We start from the raw sequence: 19,315 nt of genomic DNA, 5'->3' as shown, positions 1-19,315 counted from the left end.
TCAAGACATAAAAATCAATTACATAAATTGTTAGAAATTTTTTCCTTTGATAATGTTAACCGATTTGTTATTATAAAATTATTAATTAAACTAACCTCTTTCTAAATTTTAAAATTTTATTTTATGTTTTCATATTAAATAAATTTTTTAAATTTAAAAAGAGACTAAATTAATTAATTTTAATATTATAGTAAAAAATTGATCGACTCTATCAAGAGATAAAATTTTTTTTCAATAACTTATTTAATTAATTTTTTGAAATTTAAAATTTTAATATTGAAAAAAATAAAACTTTTGGCAAGGAGATAAACAAGTACAATTTGACAATTATTAAAGCAATATATTTTTGGGGGGACTAATATAAATGTGTGAATATGACGTAGTGTGTATAAGTTAATTGTTGTTAAGAATTTAACAGTTGAGTGACTAAAATAAAAATATCTTAAAAATTTAGCGACAAAATTACGAACATCCCTAAAAATTGAGTAATCTATCTGATCTTATTACTAAAGAATTTAAAGGTGGAGCGAAAGTGGGGCTGATGTCACCGTGAACTAATACGGAAACATTTTGTACTTGATCTACAAAGATATCACAATTGAAATTGGTTTGAGCACAAATATCATAGGCTTAATACAACTAATTTCTTTTTATTAAGTAAAACAAATCCGATTATAATCAAGCGTTTAATCTACTATAATGGAGCCGATTCAAGCTGAATTCTTGCACCAATTAATCCACCATCACAAATTGAGGTTATAATTTTAAATTTATATTTTTCCAATAAATCAGGAGAGAGAGTGTGTATCTTTTTTTGCCAGACATATCTTACAATGTAACAAAATCCGACATCGTTTAGGGAAAAAAGAAAGAAAAAGAAACTATAGGTAAATAAAGAGGAAGATTGATTTCCAAAGTTATATATCTATATTCAACATATACTTTGATATAAATAAGAGAACAACTGGTATTAGATGTTATAACCCGGATTAGAGAAGGCATAATCTAAAGGAAACGTCGGGTTGGCCATCCACCTTCACCATTTGCTGCCCCAACAACAACTGGTTTCATCACACAGTAGCCTGAGTTGGAACAACCACCCACCTTACCTCTCTTGAAATCTTCTTCCACGCCCACTCTTCGCTCCATTTCATGTCTCTCACCTCTCCTCCGAAGATTCTGTCTCTTTATCACAGAACCAAGTTTTTGATTACTTCGATCTTTTCTCCGACTAATCGTCACCGGCACCGCCTCCAATCCCATCAGCTTCGCCACCACTCCTGGTTCGCACCAAATCACAGTTTCGCCACCCAAAGTTGATGGCAAACATGAAGCTTTGTAAAACCTTTCTCTCAATCCATGATCGCAGCAAACCGAGTTCCTTCCATTGATTTTTTCAGGGTTTCGAAACGATGATCGGTACATGGAATCTTTCCCGTCGAGGGAAAAACGAGGGTACTGATTCAATGCATTCCTTGCAGACCGTAGTATGTCGGAGTTGTTGACGCAAGACATCCGACCACCTCGAAAATTCTCACTGTAGTATTCATTCAGTTTTGATTTTCTAGCAAGCTCTTCTTCCAGCTCTAACCTTAAGATCATCTCCTCCAACGTTGTGGGAGGGCTTTGCGCCGTGGTGTTCGAGGCAATAACCGATGGCGGAGCGACCAATTCGGACGAAGTAATAATACCGGCCCCGCCGTGGTCCGTTCGGTTTTGGTTAAGAGTGGAGGTGGAGCCATCACCATTGCAAAAATTACGAATCCCTTTCTTCATCTTGGCCCCAACCGAGTTCTTCAAAAGGAAGAAGGATAGATCTTTCATGGGGTCGATGAACTGTGAGTATTATCACACAGCGTTTGAATTCAATCCAACTTTTTAGCATAAAGAAAAAGTGTATTAAATCGGTTGTTAAAACGTGAATGGATTAAATTTGGAGCGGTTTAGGGTGATATAGTTGGAGATCTACAATAGTAATAAATAGCCTTAAAAGAGATCACATGACAAATGAATTATACATATTGTTTTCACAGGTTTCTTCTCCAACTTCACGAGTTTTAGACATATCAACAAAGCGATGCTTAATTTCTTCTTTATTTGAAGGTGGGTGGTGCATATATAAAAATAATGGGAGATCATTAACTTCTGGAATTACAGTTTGTTAGAAAAAGCCCCTACACTTGATAATGGAAACACAGCTTGTAATATATAAGAGCATTTTAACAAATGATTATACCTTAGGGACTTCACCTCCAAACTCTCAATCATCATTATTCTGTCTTGGAATGTAAGAGGGTTAAATTGCGTTTTGAAACATAGTAATTTGCAAATCAACTTTTTAAGCTTTATAAAGATGGATATTGCATGTATACTGGAAAGGAGAGTAAAAATGGCATGATCCAAATGGTAGAAGCTGGTTATGCTTCATCCTTGGAACTGCAGACGCAAAGGTTAGTGGTTGTTCGCAAGAGATTTTATCCAGTGAAGCACCACCGGATATAGACAAACTAGTAACCAACAAAGAAATCAGAGCTGCTACGTTTTCATTGAATAGTGATAAGAGCCCCGGCACTAATGGATATATATGACTACTTCTTCAAAATTGGTTCAATGTTGCCTGCTTTTAATGTCACTTTGGTGCTTAAATGCCTTAACCCAATCTCTATAAAAGAGTTTCGACCAATATCATACCATTTTGTATTTTATGTGTATAACCATGATTCATGCTAATAGAATTCAAGCTCATCTTCCAGAGGTTGTTAACAAGAACCAAAGTGGTTTTTCATCCCTAACATACACGTGAACAGCCATATGGAGGTAGGATCTTCCAAATATATAGGAAAAACTTAGGAAAAAATTTAGCATGCCTGTGCTGGAAATACAAGTGATGACAGAAATTAAGGGTAAGTTTTGATACTATCACTGAAGATCATGTCTGAGCATCATGGAATTCCCCATGCCCAACCTCTTCATCAATCCAAATAACTTGTACACACAAATAAACAAGTCACATATAAATGCTTTATTATATGTGATTCAGCTCAAATCACCAACTAATTGCAGGTAAATGATTCCCATGGATGCTAAAAACAGAGACTTCAATCTTTTCGTAAATTCTACAAGGAAACCTCTCAAAGTCTAAACCACCCGGCATGGACTTGGATGTTAATATGTCTGCTTTATGCCCAAAATAAGAGGCAAATATAAACTATCATTTCGTATATTATAAGATACCAGTAAAAAAACTAGTCATTTACAAGTCACACAATACAAAGAACAGACGAGCATGCAAATTCTGAAATTCAATCTCGATCTGCTTTGGGCAAAACCCAAATGTTAATCTCGATCTGCTTTGGGCAAAACCCAAATGTTCTACATTTAAAGACCTTAGAAAGTAGAGAGAACCAATCAAATAATCATGAAGAAAACACCAAATGCCAAGTATATAAATACTGAATGAATTGATTAATCCAGGACACAAAAACAAAGAAATCTGATCTTTTTTTATTAGTCAAGGGGTTAACAAGGAGTGAATTTGCAATTGTGATTCTAACTTAATTGGCTTAGCTTCCATTGATAAGGCAGCGACACTCGGGGTTAATGAGGACTGAATTCGCAATGGTGATTCTATCTTATTTGGCTTAGCTTCCTTTGGTAAGACAGCAACACTCGAAACTTGCATGAGTAGAAGGACAATAAACTATATTAACCCAACCGGTGTAATCAGCTAAACTTCAAGTGTGTCATTTTCCCTTATTTGGAAAACAGACAATCATAGCTGAATTGAAATTCTACATTACCTGAAACCTCAACCTACATTCTCTACCAATTTATTAACTCATTCAACCTATGTTATTCGGATTCGTGTGTGAGAGTCAGATTGGGTATATTCCGACAGGAGTATGCCCATTTTCCCCCTAAGTTTTTCCATGTATTTGAATAGTCATTGAAGGATTACATCCCCATACCCATATACCGATATTTGTCGGATAAAAATGCTTCTAACAAAATGAAGAATCTGAGCAACATAGAATCTAACAAAAACCATATTCATTCTACTCGAAGACCAACAGGCATCAGTCCTAAGAGTTAGCTCTTTCCTAGCTACCTTCTAAATAGCCTTAACTTAGCAACACAATCTTTGTCAAAAAGTTTAGTTGACAACAAAAGTATCAGTTTCATAAAAGAATAAAGGGAAACCAAAGTGGATGAGATCCATCTAAAGGAAGGACATCAACTTCACACCATTAAAATAAGAAAAATATCGGAAAAACAACAATATTTGAGAATGATTTTGCCTGATATACACTTTTTCATCTCCAGTCAATCCTAGTCCCATATCCAATAAAGAAGAAATCAATCATATCATATGCATAAATCACTTCATGTCAATTGTTCATTGTTTATCCTATGACATTTGACATCTTAATTCATACTCAACTGTGATAAGAATTTCCACCATATGTGAGGTACGATTCATTCATACTAGTAAAAAAAAAAAATTAAACAACAATGCAGAGAAGGAAATAGTCAAGTTCTTACAAAGGAAGTCGTAGTCCGAGGGTAAGATAAAAGGATTTCGTGGATATTAAGATTCGAATGTCAAACTCATTGTATTCAATTATCTTTGAAAATTGTATGATGGTAATCGTTCCTGTCAATGTTAGTAAGCTGACTCATTTCAGCTGAGCTAATTTATTGTCATCGGATGTGAAAATTCTCAAACATTCCATTCCTATCCTCAACTCAAATCAAGTTTTGTTCAAAAAAATACGAAGGGAAAATTTAGTCCCATATCATCTAGTTCCAAAATATTTGAATAAATTATTAAAAAAAAAAGACAGGAAATAAAACTTCTCCGTGAAATTCTCACCAGAGAGAAAGCCTATGTTTTTCTCCTGAGACGCTTCCTGAGTTTCTTGTATTTATGCTTGTTCATCTTCTTCTTCCTCTTCTTCTTCACACTATCTGCCCATGCTTTTCCGGCATTATCATCCTCAGTTTCTACTTCCTCCTGCTCGACCTCCATGATAGCCATTGTGTCAAACCCAATTGAGCTAACGGGGTTCAATAAATACCCAAACGGGAAACTTGGGTACAACTTCGAGGGTTCAGTAGATTTGTCATTTTCAAGGGAATTTTCAGGTTGGATTAATGAAAAATGGTGAGTTTGTTGAGGGATTAGTGAAGGGCTAACTTTTGAGAGTCGATGTTGGTGTTGTGGGGTTTTGAGAGATAGGATGAATCTTTGAGTTGATTTGTTTTTGAGGAGTTCGTGCATGAGATATGCCATTTTTGCATAGAAGAAAGGTCCAAAGAAGTGAGCCTGACTCTGGAAACTCCAAAAAATAAGTGAAGAAAGTTGGGATTAGGGTAATAATTTTTTGCTGTGATTCTTGAAGGTTTGATTCGAAGAACCCTTAAAGGTTTAAGGATGAAGGCCTGGGGTTTATGAGTCCCAAATCCGACGGATTTTAAAAATAATGCCCCCACGCAGGATCGAACTACGGACCTTCAGTTTACAAGACTGACGCTCTACCACTGAGCTATAGGGGCTAGCTGTTGCCAAATGTTTAATAGGCTATATTAATACAAATGTAATTAATTTAACAAAAGCAAAAAGATTCAAATAAAGAAGAAGCGAGAAGGCAGAAAGCGGATTCACTTGGGCCATGGATGACAATGAAGCTCCCATTTTCGAACCAGTAATCCCTATATTATCCCAAAATATTTCCTTACTTTTGGGTTATTAGAATCAATTTGCTTGATACATTGTTTTTGTTTCCTTGTTTTAAGGATTTAATTAGAGCCATTTTCAAGCACATTTGGATAAAAAGAGCTCAAGGTTTGCAATTCCCTCTCGCCCTTTTCCTCCTCCAGTTTTATTCTCTCTCTTCAAAGATTTAAGGGTTTGTGACTGATTCCCTTCCAGAGCGTGAAAGGAACGGATTCCCAAACACTGAGGCCGGAGATTCCGAGGTACCCTTCCTTTTTCTTTCAATTTTCTCAAATTAAAATTCTTCTGTAAAATCTTTTATTTTGCTTTCTTTTATCCTTTTTGGATTCTTCAATTATAGGTTGGAGCTGGAACATCAAAGAAGAATCGACCCACTTCCGGTAATGTTTTGGATCAACTGAAAATATGATCTGTTGTCACTGAATTTTAAACTCTTTACACTATTCGATTGCAGCTAATACAAATGCCTTGAAGCTGAGTTGTGAACTTCTTCGGATTTTTATCACAGGTTTTTTTTTTTTTGTGGAAAATTTCTTTTTGTTTTAGAACTTTGATTATAATTTTAAAATAAAATAAAACCCCAATTTTGTTTTGAACACAGAGGCTATTCAGCGAGCTGGTACAATTGCTGAAGCTGAGGGTAGTACCATGATTGAACCAACTCATTTAGAAAGGATTCTTCCTCAATTACTTCTGGATTTTTAAGGGTACTTATTAATGAATGCCTTTTTTTTTCTTTTTATGTATGATTGTTGTACAAATGAGGGGAAAAAATCGAAAGCAAATTGTTTAATTTGGCTGTTTTTTTCAACCAATTGGTAAAAATAGAAATTGTTAGAAAATTGAAAAGTACTAGAATGCTATTATGTGGACTTGGGTTTAAGTGTCCTACAAAATTTTCAAGATTTCCGTGTTGTTGAAATTTCTATATCGATGTTGGAATATAGTTGGACATAGGTGTTGGATATTGGTATTTAAAGAAAAATGAAGATCAGAGCAACATAGCTTGAATCTGATGAATTCTGTGTTGCGATTGAAGCTTAGTTGATCAAAATTAAACCTATTGCATTGTGAAGTTGCATAATAGTATATAGGTCACTGTGGTGATTCAGAATGCCATACTTTCCTTTACCCTGTAGTTTGATTTATCTGAAGAATATGTGTACTGGTTTATTTTGATGTTGCATATTTGTTTCTTCTGCTTTACTAATTGACTATTCCCAAAACCACACAAGATACTATAGGTTTCTCATTCATCAAGCAAGTTGGTACTACTTACTAACTTGGCTAATTGTGATCCATAATGTGGAGCAATATCATAAAAAAATCCATGATATTTGGCATTTTATTCTATCTTCTTTATTGATTTTTTAATAGAAAATAAAGCATAGACCTGGAGTTATCTGATTGTAGTTACTAGATGTTGGGATTGTCTTGCCGACAGCTTTGATTGTAGAAAGTTGAAACATTCAACTAGACTGCTAATTGAACTTTATTTGTATCTTAACATCTGACCAGGGTTCAGCTCGCTAACTAATTCGTTGGAACTGATAGACATCAATGCAGTATCTCTACATCAGCTTGTAGGTAGTATTATCGTATTGTTTATTGATTGTGTAGTGGACAAGTAGACTTTATTGGCCTAGTGGTAATTTAGTATCAAGTATATCTTCCAAGTGTTTTATTCCTATGAACTTACTACAGTATTAATGGCTTAATATGACCGAGGTCGATTTTAGTTGACATGACATTTGATTACACAGTGGTGAACCTAAGTAATTGTTTTGATATATTGATAGTGTACAGATCGTGTTCTTGATCTCATCACGCTACGTTTTCTGTTTTCATTCATGAAAAGGGTTTACAGATGAACCTGGGTTCACAGGTAAAAAAGAACGGACCGGCCAGTTCAACCAGGTAGAGACGGTTGAACAATATATTATACTGGAAAATTGACAAACTGACAAACGATTAATAATCGGTAAAACCAGATTCTTGGTGTCGACTTCTTTAAACTAAAAAATATGGACTTTTTATTTTATTTTATGTTGTGGACCTGTTTAACTCAATTTTAAGGTGATTTTATAACCCAAAATTTTAACTAAATTTGATTAATTTGTGCAATAATAATAATGGAATTGGTTTCTTGTTAATATAAATTCTCTTTGAATTTTACCTTTTCAATGCTTGAAAAGCAAAGCTTTTCTTAAAGGAGAGGGAGCTAATGAGAAATTCTGTTCATGTCATGATCGGGAACGTTATTTGCTGCTTTTGTCGGCCAGAAGAAATGATTGATTTAATATGTCATATTCCCATGGGATTAGCACCATTATTTTCAAGATACGGCCGATTTTGCACCAAAGAAGAACATGTTTCACCATCGTATTGCTCCCCCATTGGCGACCCATATGTTCCGATTCAACATTTTCGAGTTGTTCCCTTTACAACAACAAATATGTAAATTTGACCCATGAGATTTCTAATTTAGGTGCACAACCCAAAAGCCAGATAGATTATATTTCTTACAAGCATTACAATTACAGTTACAAAGCATAAGGATCATATGTTGGAAAGAGAAAACATGTTGCATAAACTAAAATTTATTCAAATATTCTTGATCTTCTTGCATCATCGTGATCTGACATTAATTATTGGCTTGACTCTTCGCTCTTGATTTGAGACAACATGCATCTCACATCCTTGCTACTAGGCCTCTCCTTTGGATCATCCAAAGTACAAAAGTAGGCGATTTTCAGGACCAAAACAATCTGTTCATCATGCCCTTTTCCCTGAAGTTTAGGATCGATAGCTTGGATGGCGTTGTTCGAAACCATGATGTTTCTCATCCATTTCACCAAGCTCATTTCATCAGTGAATTGAAAGAACTCATCGGATGGAAGCTTTCCCATCACTAGAACACCCAGTATAACCCCGAAGCTATAGATATCGCACTTATCAGTGAACTTGAGTGTTTGATGATACTCCGGTGCTATATATCCCACTGTTCCGGCCACATTTGAAGTGGTTACATGGGTGTTTGCATCGGGCATGGCTTTGGCAAGCCCGAAATCCGCAATTCTAGCTTCCATATCATCATCCAGAAGAATGTTTCCAGGTTTCAGATCTCTGTGAATGATACGGGGACTATGATGCATGTGGAGATATTCCAGCCCTGCCGCAATTCCGGCGGCGATCTTGTGGCGAGCGGGCCAATCAAGCTCCCTTGTACCATCTGAAACTTGTTGCAAGAGATCTTGTAAGCTTCCATTCTTCATGTACTCGTACACAAGGTAATGACAGTCGGGTCGAGAAACGTGAGCCAACAAAGAAAGAAGATTCCGATGGCGGATATGACCGACAGTGGTGATCTCCGATCGGATTTGGCGCATTTTCTTGTTCAGAAGCTTGCTATCTTCATCAGTCAATTCAGTTGCATCTTTTGGAGGCTGAATAATCTTCTTAATAGCAATCATTTTGCCATCACTTCCTGGCAATTCAGCCTTGTAAACTTCCCCACACCCTCCTTTGCCTATGATCTCTAGTGAATCCAACCCATCATCTTTCTCTAGAAATGCTAAATCTTCAGCTTTCTTTATCAATGGACTGAATATGGATGGACCTGAGTCGCTGCCTCTTCCTCTAACAGTTTCAATCACCAGCTTAAACATCACTGAGAAGACAAACCCAGATAAACTGCCAGCTGTCCCTCCAGCGAGGAACCCCAAAATCCATCCCATTAGTTTCCTGATACTTTTTTTGTGTTTGTGTTTAGGTGATGATACTGGAGTAGGGGCGGGGGCTTCACTGCTTCCATATGGTGATGGAGCTGAAGCTGGACCTCCATTATTGCTTGTTAAGTTCCTTGTCTCGGCAAAAACGTACCGTTTGGGGTACCTGGACACTGCTGCTTCATCAGCTTTGCTCATCAATGGAGCTGAACCTTCAAGGAAACTGTTCCCGGAGAAGTCGAAGAATCGAAGGTTTCGAAATGAACGTATGGATGGTGGGATTTTCCCGGAAAATTGATTGTTTGCAAGGGAAAGGCTTTCCAGGTTGGGAAAATGCTTCAGGAAACTCAAGTCGCCGGTAAACTTATTGAAGGACAGATCGAGAACTCGAAGACGGATCAAAGAAGACAAATTCGATGGTATCTCACCATCAAACATATTGTTTTTGAGGTCAAGAACTTCAAGTTTTTTACAGTCAACGATTTGGGCGGGGATTTGATCAGCAATATTGTTGTGAGAAACAGTTAGCTCTTTGAGCTCAGTAAGCTTCCCGATTTCAGGAGACAGAAACCCATCCAACCCTTTGGACTTGAATACGAGCCTGGTGATTTTAAGAACGTAAGTTTCGTTGTGGGTGAGCCTTCGCTCACAGAAAACTCCGGCCGCGGTACAAGGATTAGTGGAAGGGAATCGTTGAGCGTTGATGCCAAGGTTTTTAACGATGGTGGAAAGAGCTTTCAAGTCTGAATGGTGGAGAGTTAGCCTTGCATGGGAGATGAGGAAGAGAGAGAGGAGAGTGAAGAAGAGGAGGTGGGGGTGGCGATTGGCGGGAGAGAATGCCATTGTTGTGGCGGAGGGATGTGAAGGAAGGTTTGGATATTTAATTAGTTCATAATTAAATAGAACTAATATTGATGGTTAGTGTTGACTGGGCCTTTCGTTTTTTCGCAAGAAAATAATTATGTTATTTGATGGCCACATAGTGCTTTTTGTCATTTGCTCTCTTTTTTCCAAATGTAATATTTAGGTCAGTTTTTGTAATTTCTTTGAACGTGCATGATATATCCTCAAACTAATATGTTCATATTGATGTTTAAAGTGAAGTATGGAACCAAAGCAGACGCTACAACTGGTTGTTTTTCTCCATCGTTTACCCCACGCCATGAGCGAAACTTCAAAGAAATATACAAGTCAACTCTGGCTGAGTCAGTCAAGTCAACCCAACGAGTCTTTAAGTCTTCCTTTTATTTTTAGCCCTTAGATCTTCTTTCTTCTTTTTCTTCAGTGCTGTCCTGAAGTCGACACTCCTCAATGTTATTAAAATCTTTCCAGTTCCACAACCATAGACACCCATTTCACCAAAATCAACTATTTATCAATATTCTATTTGGTTTTATTTATCCAAATAAGCAAATAAAATGCACAATACTAATCTATACTAGCCTTTAACCTATGCAATAACCTAATGCCTCAAGCTAAACAAATTGATTCTAGTGTTTGTTGTTAAATCACCATATTCTACATTATTATTGGGTCCAAGTTACGAAATGTTACATTTGTTGTCAGAACAACTACGATCAATTATAATTCAATTTTAACTATTTACACATGCTATTAAGTATATTACACATTCACAATGTAACACCCCCTAATCCTATACCGTCACTGGAACAGGGTTACGGAGCATTACCGGATATATCAAACAAATTACAAATAACTCATAAATAATTAACATACAAAGTATAAATTTAATCATTAAGTCCTTATAATCGACCCTCGAGACCCAAAACACGTATTAGAAGTGGATCAGGACTTATCCAGGTTCTCGAAGAATTTTCATAAATTTTAAAAAAAAATTTAACTCAATATAATCTCCTTCATAAACATCTAACATTCTCTGCAATTTCAAACCAAAACCAATCCAATACCAATGATATAACCAATTCAATTCATACATGTAAACATCTAAAACATATCAAGATCAATACTAGAATTTACTATATGATCATTCATACCATTATTCAAATTAAATTAAAAGTTCTATTCAATTACCAATTCAAACATAATGTTATATATATACCATTTCATTTATTTAATCTTTCATTTACCAATTTAAATCATCACATATTATCCTTACAATCCAAAACCACATTAACTCAAAATACAACTTAGGTACATGCCACATATACCAAAATAAAATATACATCACCAAGGTTGCTGAGATCGGGATTGGTTGAATGCTGGACCAGATTTTGACTCCTACTGACCTGCGCACGGAAAATAATTGTACGTTGAGTATAGACATACTCGGTTGTATTACTGTAATTCAAACTATAATAACAATAATGAAATATAAATATTAAACATATACCAATTGAATTTTTTCAAATATTAACTCATTCTTAAACTTCATTCGTTAATAATAGTAACACAATTTCAACTATTTATCAATTTCAATCAAATATCATAGACTTCAATTTTCTTCACAACATCAACGTTTAGTTCATGCCTTCCACTTCCAATCTCAATTTCAATCCACAATTTATATTTCTCATTTCAGTTTTTCACCCTATTAACAGACCCGCACTTTGGCGGATACACGGATCCAACCAAACACACCAGAATGACACCCAGTGCCTCATCAGATAGTTCAAAGCAAAGTTGACACCCAGTGTCTCATCGGCCTAGCCGAAGTAAAGTGGTACCTAGCACCTCATCGAATCTCTCCAAAGTACAATAGTGACATCCAATGTCTCATTAACTCGAGGTCGAAGTATCCCTGAACACTTCCAATCCTATGGCATGCCAACTATATCCGACTCAGCCCGACTAGTTAATAGGGTTTCTGTATCACATATAAATCTCAAATCAGTTACAATTTCTCACATTTTCAATTCAATCATTTTCCACTTTTCAATCAAATTTTCAATTCACATATTCATAATTCAATACACTTTCTCAATTCAAAATGCATTTCAATTATTCACATATAATCACAATTCAATTTAATTTCATACAATTCAATACTAATACTTACTATGCATATCAACTTAAAATTCAATAATTAATAATAATTAAATTCGAATTATAGTAATGCCAACATGTATTTCTCATTCAATTCAATAAAATTACTTACCTCAATATTTACTTACTTTAAAATAAATAAATCTAAACTTAATACTTAATAATAAATAACTTGAATTATAGTAATACAAACCCGAATTTGTTCGATTACTCCTCGACAACTTTTTCCTTTCCTTTCGGTACCGATACCTCGGGTTCTTTGCTAGCTACGAAAATAATAATTTTCACTATTAATTACAACATTAAATTATAATAAATAATTAAATTTTATTCAATTCCTACTTATTTTCAATTTAATCCTAACTAAGTTTACTTACTTTTCTAACTTAAATTCATACTTCTTTTCTACTTAATTTCTTGCCATATGAAACTCAACTATTCAATATTTATAATAAACCCTAATTTAAAATTTCTTTCAATTTAATCCCTCTATCACAAGACTTATAGCTTCTTTTACAATTTTATCCCTTTATCAATTCTAACTTGAAATTCATTTAATTAAATCCCTAATTCACTATTTTGTTCAACATGAACTATATTCAAAAACCTCAAAACTTCCAAAACCTTAACTTAATTTCATCAAAACTTTGTTCTAAAGCTTTAAAAACATCAAATTTAAGAGAAAAGGGCTTAATTGACTTACCAATTTAAACTCCAAACTTTAAAAACTCTATTTCCCCTTTTTCTTTCTTCTTACTTTCGAAAGTCTCTGTTCTTTCTTTCCTTTTGTTTCTTTCTTTTCTTTATATAATAATAATAATAATAATAATAAATATCTATTTAAATATAAATATTTAGATTACAATTGTCACCATTTAATTTGTTAATAATACAAAAATCTTATAATATAATTATTTAATTAATAAATATCTTTTAACTTAATAATAATAAACAATAAATATCTATTTACTAATTAGATATAAATATTACAAATGTATGTATTTTTATTAATACACTTGTACTAAATCATCACCTTTCATTTGTCATGATTTTATTTATTTTATGTAATTTAATATAAAAATCTATTTACTTAAATAATAAGTAATTAAATAAATATATTACAATTGTATAAATATATGCATTACATATGTATCATTTAATCACCATACACTTGTCTATTTCCAATTTATTTCATAATATATCAATAATATTTAATATAAATTATAATTTAATAAAATAATACTAATAAATAATAAATATCTATTTACTTAAATTACAAGAAAATACATTAGTATTTTACAATTGCCCACATGTATTTATTACACATGTAATTTATTCACACTATACATATGTCAATTATTTAGTTATTTATAATAATATAATATAATATAATATAATTTATATAATTTAAAATATGATCTAATAATATAATTTAATATTTAACCAACATAAAAATCTAAGATTTTTATGCACATTTCAGCCTCTTTCATTGAAATAGGCTTAATTGCCTATTTAGTCCCTTTTATTTTCTTTTAATCTATAATTCAATTTTTATCTTTTATTCAATTTAATTCTTTTTCCTAATTACTATTAATTAAGCTAAATTTACTCAATTAAAACCTAATTAGACACACTACTAGACTCATAGGTATTTCTAATAATTATTTACATGTTCGGTTTATTGAGACAGAGGCCCGATAATGTACTTTTTCGATGCCCATGCATTTTGGGTCATTACACACAATATGTTTTACAATCATAATCGAGTCTTATACGAGCTTATGAAAACTCTTTTAATAACCCAATGTAGCGACTTCGGGAGTTCCAGGTCGCGGCGTAACTCACTTCTTTCCCGTCGTCACGACGTTAAGAATTCTACATCTTTACGTGATTGACTGTTTTCAAAAGGCTCACATGGTAGCAATTCACAATGGCCTAGTAATAGCCAATTTTCCACATCTACTCACTTGAAACTAAAATCACACTACCAAACACTTAATAAACTACCATAATTGTATGGTCATCAAATTCAACAACGTAACCATTCAACATTCAAAACTGACCATAATGCGCAAGACAATTTCAACTTTAGAACCATTTAAACTATAGATCATATATGCATTTGAAAAATTAACATTTCATAAACATAAATTTCAATTGACATTTACCTATTCAATATTCCAAGAGATCATATACATTACAAAAACCGATTCAAAACCTAGGTCCATGCCATTTATAAAAAAAACATAAGGAGACTATACAAACTTTGTTGAGTCGAGGGCTGCAGATTGAATGCTGAATCACTTCTCGAAACTTCAAAATCCACCTATACATGCGCATGGAATAAAAACGATCTGGAACTGTAGGTACATGTTGAATGTAAAATGAATGTTGAATTTGAGCATTTATCATGTTTTCAATTTCTAAGTTTTCATGAGGGCAACTATTCCTAAAGTTTCCTATTTTTCCACATCGAATGTAGATTTTGCAAATGCGTTCATAGCGGAAGTCAATCTACTTCTTGACGCCACCCTCTAGCTGGATAGTGCAACCTACGATAAGAGACCTCCAAAGATATTATCAACACAGACCCTTAGGCAGTGGATGTTGCATGGGTGACTATCATTTCACCTACTTGAAGTATGTCACTTGCAACTTACCCTAATTAGGTGCAATTGAAGACTTGAGATATTCTACCGATAAGCCCCAAATTTGGATCTAGATAGGGAGCGATGTGAAAAGATCAAAGTTAAGGTATGTGTTGGGAATCTATCTTCCTATCATTAGAAGGGTCTCATCAACAATTAAGGGCCCTCTTAATAGATGAACATTGGTTTAGACCATATAGTCAAAGCGAAGGAAACAAACACATTGTCATTTGAGGAGATTGTCATATGACCTTAGATATTCCAATTTTTTTTAATAGCCTTTAAAGGATTAGAAGAAAAGTTAATTGTAGTCATGGATATTTTCAATGAGGAAAATGTTCCAATAGGTTTTGTTGTCTTCCAACTCACGTCTGCTAAAGGCGAAATTGGATCTCTTCGTACCAAAGCATTATCTAGGGATGAACTTTACCTGAATAAACTGTTGCATATTGTTATACTCATTAGAAGAGATATTTAACTTTATGCTCTTATACCAATTTTAATCACGAAGGGGATTTTTGCTCATGTAGGTTTAAAAGAGTTAAAAAGGATGGATTTGGGTTTATGACAAAGCGAAAACGAATGTGAAGAGAATGGGGCAAGGGAAGTGTTGCATGCATATTTAAAAGGGGAAATGATGATGGAGGAAACATAATTGGATATTTTTGCCACTTAAAATGATGAAGGCTCATGTTTGGGATTGTAATAGATTTAAGGAAACAAAGGGTGATGCCCAATCCAAATGACATGTATCAAGGCATCATAAGGAAAAAGAAAAAGTAAGAATAGTAAAATAAATCGTCTAGGTAATGATTAAGGGGGAAAACAAAGCATAGGCGATTATGAAGTTGAGTCCAATGACAATTAGGTAGACAATAATTTTGGGAAGAGGAAAAGAATCCAAGTGGTAAGGGTAGATAGAGAGTGAGTGAGTGAGTAAGGGAGGGAGAGAGAGAGAGAGATTGAGGTAAAAATTAATTGTCAAAAAAACAACTAGAGCACTTAAGGGGATAACTCTAAGAGAAAAGCTCTTCTAGAGAGAGGAAGAAAGTATCCATTAGACTAATGTCTAGGTCGGCTTTTTATGGAATAATATAGAAAAAAATATTTACCTAAATAATATACAAATTTTTATTTACATGAATAATATGGATTTGTATTGAGGATTCCCAAATTCTCATGTTGACTGGTAATTTGGGGTGAAGTCGATGTAATTATATCTAAATCAAACATAGCAGAAGGTAACTTGCTTTGGAAAACCAAATCTCCAAGTGCCACTTTTTTCCTTATTTTATCTCATTGTTCAAATTTTTTATAAATAAAAAATTAGTAAATATCTAAAATAAAAAAAAATTGAGTGAGTATCAAAATCAAATATATGAAAATGATCATTTTTCTAATTTTGATAAATAAAAAAAATTAATAATATGTTTAACCTTTTATTAAAAAAATTCATTTACCAAAATTTAAAATAAAAATGTGATAAATTTCATATATGTGATTTTGATACTCACCAATTTTTTTGGTATAATTATTTATTTGGTTCTTCAACTTTACAAAAAAAACTCATATTAGCTCTCCATTTACTTTTTTTTTCTTTTTTAACCTTTGAACTTGCATTGTTTGTCAAATCACCTAAAAGTTAACAGGCAATAACTTTTCCATCCATTTCGGGTAGTAAAAATGAAATCCCTCCTACAAATTCCTCACCCAAACACCTCTAAGGGACATGAGAAATCATCTTAATCTTGTGGTTTTTTTTCTAATAGCAAAATACTAAATGATAGTCCTTTTTAAAGTTATCATATCTTATAATATTTTTGTTTTAATTGATTACAAATAGAAATAAAATTAATATATTTATTAACCTTAAGAATAATTTTAGCAATTTTTTTTTTCAAATAAGAAAATAGGCCTAAAAATTTTTCAGTATTGTTGGGGCCAACAGGATTCGGTCCCAAATGAATGGGGCGAAGGCCCAAATAATGAAGGAAATGAAAATATCAAATTGAAAGCCGCTTAGCATCACGAGAAACATCTATCAGATCAGTAAAATAGTTGAGAAATTGAAGTTGACCGAGAGAGCAGAGCCCTACAAGTGTGAATTAGGATTAGCACTGAAAATATATGTTGAGATGGAAAGGCCGAGAAACTGTACGAAGAATTTTAAAAAATGATGAATCTATCCTCCACAATGAATGCCTATGGATGCCGCTATTGCGTGTCACCATTAAAGCAACTCTTACACACCACTAATCACCATCTCCGTTTTCGACCATGCTCTCCTTCCTTATTCTCTTCTTCATTTAACAATCTTAAGCTCCCCAACTTTAATCTTCTTCTCACTTCTAACTCTTTCTTCTTCACCATGGAGGTATCCCTCTCTCCCTCTCTGGCTTTATCATTTTTGCTTTCTGGGTTATTTAATGTGATCATGTTGGAAGTGGGTTTTTCAAGAAATGATGACCTTGGTATAGAGTTTTTATTGAGTTTTATTATAGTTTGTTTTTGGTGTTTGAAAGCTATGAATTGAAGGGACAGTTTTGAGGATTATATAAGCAATGATTATCAATGAATTGTAAACAGAACCTGGTTAAAGAGTCTAAAGACCTATGCTTATATGTGGAAGGCACATTTGAGTGGTGGAGTTGTTGGGATTGTTGACTGCAACCTTTAATGGACTTGTATACCCATGATGCTCATGAATGACACAGCTTTTGATTCGGTGGTAAAAGTAGAGGAGAAGTTGTTCATTGAGTTGGGCTGTTCTTTTGTTCAATTCAAATGAGTTAGATTCAGTGCATAACCCTTGTCTTGATAATTTGTAGCACTTGTGGGATCGAAGTGGGATGAACACTAACAAGAAAATGGTGGAGCATTTGCAGCAGTATGGGGTGATTTCATCCGAGAAAGTTGCTCGAGTAATGGAGACTATCGATAGGGCGTTATTTGTACCAGATAAGACCCCAGCTTATGCTGACTGTCCGCAGGAAATAGGTTACAATGCTACCATTTCTGCACCTCATATGCATGCTACCTGCCTTCAATTATTGGAGGAAAAATTGCAGCCTGGCATGCATGCTCTAGATGTTGGCTCAGGTCCTTTTTGCAACTCCACGCTTTTTTCACTAAATCTTTTTTTTTTTTTGAATCTGAGTAACTTACGCAATATCTTTTTGTAAAACCATCAGCAATCCATTCACGAATGGTTTATGACTTTTGAGGCAAAAAAGAGGGGCATTAAATGTGGGGAGTTGGGGTTTTTGGGAGGATCATTGAAAAGAGTTATTACTGTCATTGTATGCAGTCTCTATCAACTTTAGCATCTCTAATTTCTTTGTTCTGTAGGAACTGGCTACTTGACTGCTTGCTTTGCAATGATGGTTGGACCACAGGGTCGAGCCATCGGTGTTGAACACATTCCCGAACTGGTTGCTTCTTCCGTAAACAATATTGAAAAATCTGCTGCAGCTCCATTGTTGAAAAAAGGCTCTCTTTCGATGCATGTTGGCGGTATGTACTTATCAGGAACTTGCAGTATTTTGACAGACTGTGCTCTAAACTAAACTGTAATTCGAATTCTCAACCTAGGCATTGCATCTCTTGGTTCGAGACTGGATCTTTTCATAAAGAATTCATTTATACCTTGTCATGGCTACAAATTGGATCATCTAAATCTGTTTGTGACTCCATGTTTCATTGAATGCTTATGAACTGATTTTGTTTATATAGATGGAAGGGAAGGTTGGCCAGAATGTGCACCCTATGATGCTATACATGTCGGGGCAGCAGCACCTGAAATGCCTCAGGCACTCCTCGATCAATTAAAGCCGGGTGGCAGGATGGTGATTCCTGTAGGAAATATATTCCAAGATTTGAAAGTAGTTGACAAAAATCCGGATGGCTCGATTAGCATCCGAAGCGAGAGTTCTGTCCGGTATGTTCCTTTGACGAGTCGTGATGCTCAGTTGCAGAGTTAATGGAATTCGGGAAATGCATCAATTGGCTTAAAGCTTGTTTGAAACTTTATCCATTGTGCTGCAGAATGCTTGTAGTTTAATGGTTCATTTTCCAGAATGCTAGGAATATATCCCCATTATGGGATGAGTATGTTTACTGTTTCATTTTTTATGTTTTCTTTTGTTCGGATATAAATATTTTAATAACATCTCCCGAAA

General features: G+C 34.2%; 5 protein-coding genes and 1 non-coding gene across 7 annotated transcripts; 2 read left to right on the top strand and 4 right to left on the bottom strand.

Moving 5' to 3' along the window:
* Positions 1–862: 862 nt before the first annotated feature.
* Positions 863–4,985, bottom strand: LOC121211052 (uncharacterized). The gene is made up of 2 exons (XM_041083258.1): positions 4,874–4,985; positions 863–3,174 (listed from the first exon to the last, which is right to left on the bottom strand). The coding sequence occupies exon 2, from the start codon at positions 1,822–1,824 to the stop codon at positions 1,006–1,008; it is 819 nt and encodes a 272-aa protein (XP_040939192.1). The 5' UTR covers positions 1,825–3,174; positions 4,874–4,985; the 3' UTR covers positions 863–1,005.
* LOC121211461 (uncharacterized) lies at positions 4,886–5,293 on the bottom strand. The gene has a single exon (XM_041084228.1). The coding sequence runs from the start codon at positions 5,291–5,293 to the stop codon at positions 4,886–4,888; it is 408 nt and encodes a 135-aa protein (XP_040940162.1).
* A 180-nt stretch (positions 5,294–5,473) lies between these two features.
* Positions 5,474–7,480, top strand: LOC107946589 (protein MHF2 homolog). Its single transcript, XM_016880989.2, has 7 exons — positions 5,474–5,705; positions 5,797–5,845; positions 5,933–5,979; positions 6,078–6,117; positions 6,192–6,245; positions 6,339–6,444; positions 7,256–7,480. Exons 1-6 carry the CDS (start codon positions 5,673–5,675, stop codon positions 6,440–6,442), a joined length of 327 nt encoding a protein of 108 aa, XP_016736478.2. The 5' UTR covers positions 5,474–5,672; the 3' UTR covers positions 6,443–6,444; positions 7,256–7,480.
* Positions 5,485–5,556, bottom strand: TRNAT-UGU (transfer RNA threonine (anticodon UGU)). The gene has a single exon. It is a non-coding gene; the product is annotated as a tRNA-Thr (tRNA).
* A 740-nt stretch (positions 7,481–8,220) lies between the features above and the next one.
* On the bottom strand, positions 8,221–10,521 carry LOC107946588 (leucine-rich repeat receptor-like serine/threonine/tyrosine-protein kinase SOBIR1). Its single transcript, XM_016880988.2, has one exon. The coding sequence runs from the start codon at positions 10,306–10,308 to the stop codon at positions 8,386–8,388; it is 1,923 nt and encodes a 640-aa protein (XP_016736477.2). The 5' UTR covers positions 10,309–10,521; the 3' UTR covers positions 8,221–8,385.
* A 6,645-nt stretch (positions 10,522–17,166) lies between these two features.
* LOC107946587 (protein-L-isoaspartate O-methyltransferase 1) lies at positions 17,167–19,261 on the top strand. 2 transcript variants are annotated; one of them, XM_016880987.2, is made up of 4 exons: positions 17,167–17,511; positions 17,966–18,236; positions 18,486–18,650; positions 18,870–19,261. In XM_016880987.2, exons 1-4 carry the CDS (start codon positions 17,311–17,313, stop codon positions 19,115–19,117), a joined length of 885 nt encoding a protein of 294 aa, XP_016736476.2. In that variant the 5' UTR covers positions 17,167–17,310; the 3' UTR covers positions 19,118–19,261. The 2 variants fall into 2 exon arrangements, with proteins under 2 accessions (XP_016736476.2, XP_040939191.1); XM_041083257.1 differs by having other exon boundaries at positions 17,195–17,511; positions 17,966–18,134.
* The last annotated feature ends 54 nt before the right edge of the window (positions 19,262–19,315 follow it).

Source organism: Gossypium hirsutum, chromosome A12 (assembly GCF_007990345.1).
Source record: "Gossypium hirsutum isolate 1008001.06 chromosome A12, Gossypium_hirsutum_v2.1, whole genome shotgun sequence".
NCBI lineage: Eukaryota > Viridiplantae > Streptophyta > Magnoliopsida > Malvales > Malvaceae > Gossypium > Gossypium hirsutum.
Note: the sequence above shows the minus strand (reverse complement) of the source record. Positions and strands in the feature narration are given on the sequence as shown.

Excerpts from the sequence above, each read along its gene's own strand:
- LOC121211052 (XM_041083258.1), bottom strand. The coding sequence starts at position 1,824 with ATGAAAGATCTATCCTTCTTCCTTTTGAAGAACTCGGTTGGGGCCAAG.
- LOC121211461 (XM_041084228.1), bottom strand. The coding sequence starts at position 5,293 with ATGGCATATCTCATGCACGAACTCCTCAAAAACAAATCAACTCAAAGA.
- LOC107946589 (XM_016880989.2), top strand. The coding sequence starts at position 5,673 with ATGGATGACAATGAAGCTCCCATTTTCGAACCA. Across the intron at positions 5,980-6,077 it reads CTGAGGCCGGAGATTCCGAG|GTTGGAGCTGGAACATCAAA; the intron begins GTACCCTTCCTT and ends CTTCAATTATAG. Across the intron at positions 6,118-6,191 it reads GAAGAATCGACCCACTTCCG|CTAATACAAATGCCTTGAAG; the intron begins GTAATGTTTTGG and ends ATTCGATTGCAG.
- LOC107946588 (XM_016880988.2), bottom strand. The coding sequence starts at position 10,308 with ATGGCATTCTCTCCCGCCAATCGCCACCCCCACCTCCTCTTCTTCACT.
- LOC107946587 (XM_016880987.2), top strand. The coding sequence starts at position 17,311 with ATGATGAATCTATCCTCCACAATGAATGCCTATGGATGCCGCTATTGC. Across the intron at positions 17,512-17,965 it reads CTTTCTTCTTCACCATGGAG|CACTTGTGGGATCGAAGTGG; the intron begins GTATCCCTCTCT and ends GATAATTTGTAG. Across the intron at positions 18,237-18,485 it reads TGCTCTAGATGTTGGCTCAG|GAACTGGCTACTTGACTGCT; the intron begins GTCCTTTTTGCA and ends TTTGTTCTGTAG.